The sequence below is a fragment of the Pseudorasbora parva genome, chromosome 12, assembly GCF_024679245.1.
Source record: "Pseudorasbora parva isolate DD20220531a chromosome 12, ASM2467924v1, whole genome shotgun sequence".
Classification (NCBI taxonomy): domain Eukaryota; kingdom Metazoa; phylum Chordata; class Actinopteri; order Cypriniformes; family Gobionidae; genus Pseudorasbora; species Pseudorasbora parva.
In genome coordinates this window covers 46,062,182-46,068,181 of record NC_090183.1, presented here as the reverse complement: position 1 = coordinate 46,068,181, position 6,000 = coordinate 46,062,182, and the positions used below count along the sequence as shown (strand labels likewise).

General features: G+C 39.1%; 1 protein-coding gene across 7 annotated transcripts in view; it reads right to left on the bottom strand.

Annotated features, from left to right (window-relative positions):
* Nucleotides 1-261: 261 nt before the first annotated feature.
* LOC137094642 (synaptotagmin-2) overlaps nucleotides 262-6,000 on the bottom strand; it is a 69,863-nt gene continuing 64,124 nt past the window's right edge. For all 7 annotated transcript variants that reach the window (XM_067460503.1, XM_067460502.1, XM_067460500.1 and 4 more), the window contains 5 exons: nucleotides 3,768-3,935; nucleotides 2,530-2,697; nucleotides 1,900-2,017; nucleotides 1,422-1,555; nucleotides 262-719 (listed from right to left, as the gene is read on the bottom strand). In XM_067460503.1, the coding sequence (XP_067316604.1) occupies nucleotides 504-719; nucleotides 1,422-1,555; nucleotides 1,900-2,017; nucleotides 2,530-2,697; nucleotides 3,768-3,935 (804 nt within the window). In that variant the 3' untranslated portion in view covers nucleotides 262-503. The remainder of the gene's footprint in view (nucleotides 720-1,421; nucleotides 1,556-1,899; nucleotides 2,018-2,529; nucleotides 2,698-3,767; nucleotides 3,936-6,000) is intronic.

Below are 6,000 nucleotides of genomic sequence, written 5' to 3'. Positions count from 1 at the left end.
CATTCGGCCTTAAAGTGACAGCAGCTTTGTAACTTTTCTACAAGTATTTAAATGAGTTTAAGTTAGTCGTCTGCTAGTGTGTCAGATGGAGCGTCACTGACTGGCTTAAACCATGATGGCATAATGTGCATTTATACAACTATAATACAATAATGCGGCGACATAAAGAAGGAAATTTACTTTTGATACTTCAGTACTTTTGAAAACAAATACATTTGTACTTTTACTGAAGTAAAAATCAGTTAGAATTAGAATCAGAGTAATATTTGACCAGCACTTTTACTCAAGTAATGAAGTTGTGTACTTTGTCCACCTCTGTTACTTTCACTTTCACATTTGCTAAGCTTTCTCCTGCCTCGGTTTACGAACGTGATACCGTTCATCTTTTTCAAGTATATTCTTGAGTGTTTTTGTGGACTAACTGGCGGCGCGTACGGTTGAGTGTGTGTCATGCAGTGGTGTGTGTGTTGGTTAGTTGGTTAGTCGGGCTGAGATGTGCGGCGTTACTTCTTGGCATTAAGAGCAGCTAGCGCGCCGTCGACGTCTTCCTCCGGCTGCAGAGGATGCCATTGGGCGATGGGCCGGCGTGGATTGGCCAGCATGTCGGACCAGTGCTTCAGCGCCGTGCTTTGGGCTTTGCTGCCAATGAAGATCTTACCGATGGCATCGTTCTTGCCGATCTTGTCGTAGTCGAAGACCGTCACCACCACAATGATTTTCTAAAACAATAAGGAAAACCATTTATCCAAGCTTTTTCTAATGTATTGCAGTGTTAATTTCATCAACAACCATTGAGATGAGAAAATCAAAATCTTCTTGTGACTTTAAGAACAAATTATAAACGTAAAGGTGACCTAAACGGTGGAATGATCTTCCACACTCAGATCAGAAAAGTTGTTGTCTATGTTTAAATCATTGTTGAAAACCTACTTTTTAGATGTTGTTTGGGGATCAATTTTAGCTGCAACCTTGCCAAAATAACACACATATTACCCCCCAAAAGCCATTTTTTTCTGGCAACCCTGTCTGCGCACGCGCTGGAATAAAAAAAAAAGAATTGTAAAAAAAAAAGAATTTAGGGATACAGAGAGCACTTACCAACACGATCATCATTTCTAAGGAGGAATAGTGAAGGTAAATACAAATTCAACCCAAGCAGCTTTGATGACGTGATGATTACGTTACTGTTTATCGTCTGTCCATCATCGTCTAAAGCCCGCCCTGATGATTTCATTAGTCAGTTTCTGTTCAGGCATGATTACTCCTCTATGGATCAAGACCAGTTCGAACTGCCCGAGCTCAAATGTTGTGGGCAGGGCTGAGTTCAGCTGGCATCCAGGCTACATTTTCTCATTAATAACGGAAAATTACGTGTTTGGCAGGGAAAGAGTTAATATATAAAAATATGGCAGACGCCGTACCTGCATTTGCTCCAGAGGGATCTCGAAGCTGAAGGACTCATTGTAGTACGGGTTCAGTGTGTTCTTCTTCACCGTCGTCTTCTTCTTCTTCAGACGCTTTCCGTTCTGCAGGAGCTGGATCTTCACATACGGGTCTGCCAAAGGGCAAAAGATGAGTTAAGAGCATCAAATATACGACACATTTCCCGCTGGAGACTCGTATGTCTCAGCTTACAACACACACTCAGATTTCCTACCGTTAAAAGCAATAGGTATAAACATTAATTTATTCCTATTGCGGTTTCTTTGTTAAATTCTGGTGTGGGAGGAGTTGTGAGGAGAAGGTAGATTTTTGGGCTGCTGTGGTCTTGTGTTGTTTTTTTAGGTGTTTTTTAATGTTTCTAAACTGTTTTTTTATGTATGTGTGCTGGTCTGGTTGCAAAGCAAATTGCCCTTCGTGGACATAAACAGATAAAGTGAAAGTGAGCTCGGCCCTCACCGGACAGGCCGCCCACGTCCATCTTCTTCAGGTTCTTGGCCTCCAGGATACAGACGGTCAGTTTTCCGGCCGTAGGAACGTAACGCAGCGAGATGCAGATGTCACCGAGCTTCTCCGGCTGTGTGGAAAACATCAGTGTGTGTGAGCATCAGACGAAAGCGATCTACACGGCAAAAAATTATCTTCTTATTTAGTATTTTTGTCTTGTTTCCAGTCCAAATATCTAAATATTCTTAAATCAAGATCCATTTACTAGATACGTGTTGCTTGTTTTCCAGGGGGAATAAATCAAAATGAGTTTTTGCTTAAAACAGGCAAAATTATCTGCCAATGGGGTGAAAAAAATAATCTTATTTCAGTTCTTGGACGGAAACAAGATTTCAATCAGAAACAAGATTATTTTTCTCACCCCATTGGCAGATCATTTTGCCTGTTTTAAGCAAAAACTCACTTCATTTAGATTTTATTTTCAACAAAACAAGTAAAAATATCTTATGTTGTTTTACTTGTATAGTAAATGCATCTTGATTTAAGAATGGTTAGATATTTAGACTGGGAACAAGACGATTTTTTTTTGCTTCTTTCCTCTCAAACCTGGATGATAATAATACGAGCTGGTTTAATAATCACCTCCTCTTTCTCAGCACTCTCCAGGTCTCTCCACTCTTCAATCGGCTGGCCCAAATCCAGAGTGTTCATGGGTAATTTTACTTCGCCGATAATGTCGTGTTTGGAGAAGCGGTCATAGTCGTACACACACATGACCAGCGTCTTCCCACCCAGCTCCTGATACGGCATCTAACATGGAAAGCATTTGACATGTAAAACACTGAGCCAAGCGTAGAACAACCTGTCCTTCGAGATATTGTTATATAAAGGAGATGTGGACTGACTGGCCCCATACACAACAAACTGAGATGCTCTGTGTATTCTGACACCTTTTTATCAGAACCAGCATTAACTTCTGCTTGATCCGATATATATATATACACCTAAAATGCTTTTCTTACTTAGTATTTTTGTCTTGTTTCTAGTCAAAATGTCAAAAAAATCTTACATTAAGAAACATTTACTAGACAAGTAACAATTGTTGTCTTGTTTTGGGGAAAATAACTCAAAATGAAGTGAGTTTTTGCTTAAAATAAGATCAATAATCTGCCAATGGGGGGAGGAAAATAATCTTGTTTTCTGTTTGAATTAAGATTATTTTTCTCACCCCATTGGCAGATTATTGATCTTATTTTAAGCAAAAACTCTCTTCATTTTGAGTTATTTTTCCCCAAAACAAGACAATTACTTTTGCTTGTTTAGTAAATACTTCTTGTTTTAAGAATTTTTAGATGTTTGGACTCGAAACAAGACAAAAATACTAAGTAAGAAATGCATGTTTTGCAGTGTGTGTGTATATATAACATATATACAGTACATTCTTCTAATCATCTGTTCGTGCTATCGATGTGAAAAGATAATGAGATGAAAAACCTCCTCGACACTCGGCTGTGTTTTCTACAGTGTGCGGATTCGGCCGATCCATTTTTAGAAAGACAGTCAGCCGTTCCCACTGTAAGGCTTTTGAAGACGGCCAATTGTTCCTGTCCTAGATCAGTTTTAGCCGTGACCACCAGAGGATGTGCGGCCCCTCCGGAGCTCATTACTGACTCTGGGAAACTAAAGCTCATTCAGGAGCAAAGCGCTGGCGTAGCAGAAAACGGCCAATGAGCACTAATGACAGACCAGCAGTCATTAAGCTGGGTTTCTGATCATACACGCTTTACGATATATTTCACTTGATTAATTGGAACATATGCTGTCTTTTAGGGTAATATTATAATATTACACATCAATATTTGACCAACGAAATGGCTCACCTTGAAGACAAAGGTTTCGTTGAACACTGGGTTGAGGGTCTTTTTGTGCACCTTGGTGTCAAACTTCTTCTTCTTATCTGGTAGGATGAACACTTTAACGTAAGGATCGGACGTTCCGCCAGAGTCCATGGAAATCAGGTCGGCACACTGCAAGATCCCGACGGTGAGCTGTGGAGGAAAAACGAAGTAGAAAAATAGAAGCCAGAGATGTAATAACTGACAAGAATCCCAAATGAGATCTCTTTAATATGTGACCCTGGAGCACAAAACCAGTCGTAACAATAACATAACGATTGCATGGGTCAAAATTTGTGATTTATCTTTTAAAAATCATTAGGATTTTAAGCAAACATAATGTTTTTCCCACCGTAAATATACCATAAATGTATTAATAGTAGTAATATGCATTGCTAAGGACTTCATTTGGACAACTTTAAAAGGAGATTTTCTTTTTTTGTTTAATGATAAATCAAGAGCAAATATTCCTTTGGGATGCGCTCACTCTGAAAGCGTCGTGAAACGTCTGTCAGGCTTTATGCATGTATTTAAACTTAATTATAAACTGAAAGTCTTATTCATAAATACACTACCGTTCAAAAGTTGTTCTTTTTTAAAGAAATATATATACTTATATTCAGCAAGGATGCATTAAATTGATCAAAAATGACATTAAAGACATCTATAATGTTACAAAATATTTCATTTTAAATAAATCTCCTGCTCTAGATGTCATTGTCGCTTATAGAACCGCTTGCAGGAAAGTTGTGAAATTTGGTACACAGATAGAGGTCAGACTGAACTCTCAACAGGGCAAATTTGGAGTCTCTAACTCAATCCCTCTAGCGCCAACAACTGTCCAAATTTGCACTCACGTTTGTGCTAATAATAACTTTTGAACCGTAAGGGTTAGAAACATTCTGTTCCCTCTGACTCCTTGGCTCACAGCGATTCAATTGAACGTAATTTTCCGCCATTTTGAGTTTTCCAAAAAAAATACTTTTTGCTCTGATTTTCACAAAAATTGAACCAGATCATCTTCAGACCATGCTGACCAAAAGTGATGGAATTCCAGTTGATTCGCCAAACCGTTCCGGAATAACGCACAAATTAATTCTACGAAGTGCCATCCAAAATGAACGTGAGGCTATATCTACGCAATGCTTTAGTGTACTCTAAAAAAATCAACTCTATAGTCATACAATACCAAATGTTCCCATATTGGGCATTTTGGGCATCGTCCATTTTGAATTTTGTCATAAAATGCTATTCGAACGCATTGGGATATTGTTACGAAACTCGGTATGTGTCTTTGACACCATGTCCTGACAGTACTCAAAACGTTTCTGGGGAGCGCCACCTTACAAGTTACAATGAAATTTCCAATGTTAATAACTTTTGATTATATCAGGGCGGCAGTGGCTCAGTGGTTCATGTAGATTGTCTACAAACCAGAAGGTTGGTGGTTCAATCCCCGGTTCCACCTGACCAAGTGTCGAAGTGTCCATGAGCAAGACACCTAACCCCAGCTGCTCCCGACGAGCTGGATGGCGCCTTACATGGCTGACATCGCCGTCGGTGTATGAATGGGTGAATGTGAGGCAAAAATGTAAAGCGCTTTGGATAAAAGCGCTATATAAATGCAGTCCATTTACCATTTACCATCAGCCTTTTGTAATGAAACTTGTTTTAATACATTTTAATACATAATTTTCAGAAAGAATCGGTTCAGTGTATCTGTCTTTTATAAATATGATAAACTAAAGACTCTTGTGAGATATGAAGGATTAACACGACTCTATAGATACTCAGGATTAACACCAGACTGTGTGTGTGTGTGTGTGTGTGTGTGTGTGTGTGTGTGTGTGTGTGTGTGTGTGTGAGTGTGAGTGTGTGTCTTTTTAGCTCCGCCCACTGCACGCCTCCACAGACTCGGCTGTTTTCAGAAAGAATCGGTTCAGTGTATCTGTCTTTTAAAAATATGATAAACTAGAGACCCTTGTGAGATATGAAGGATTAACACGAACTATAGATACTCAAGACTAACATGAGACTGTGTGTGTGTGTGTGTGTGTGTGTGTGTGTGTGTGTGTGCGTGCGTTATGAGCCTATAACAAAGATGCTAAAATAAGACACATTTTATTTATACCCAACATCCTTAGGCCTGTCGCGATAGTCAATAAATCAATTAATCGCACGATAAATAAAATAAGCTCAATAATTTTTCTGGCCGCGA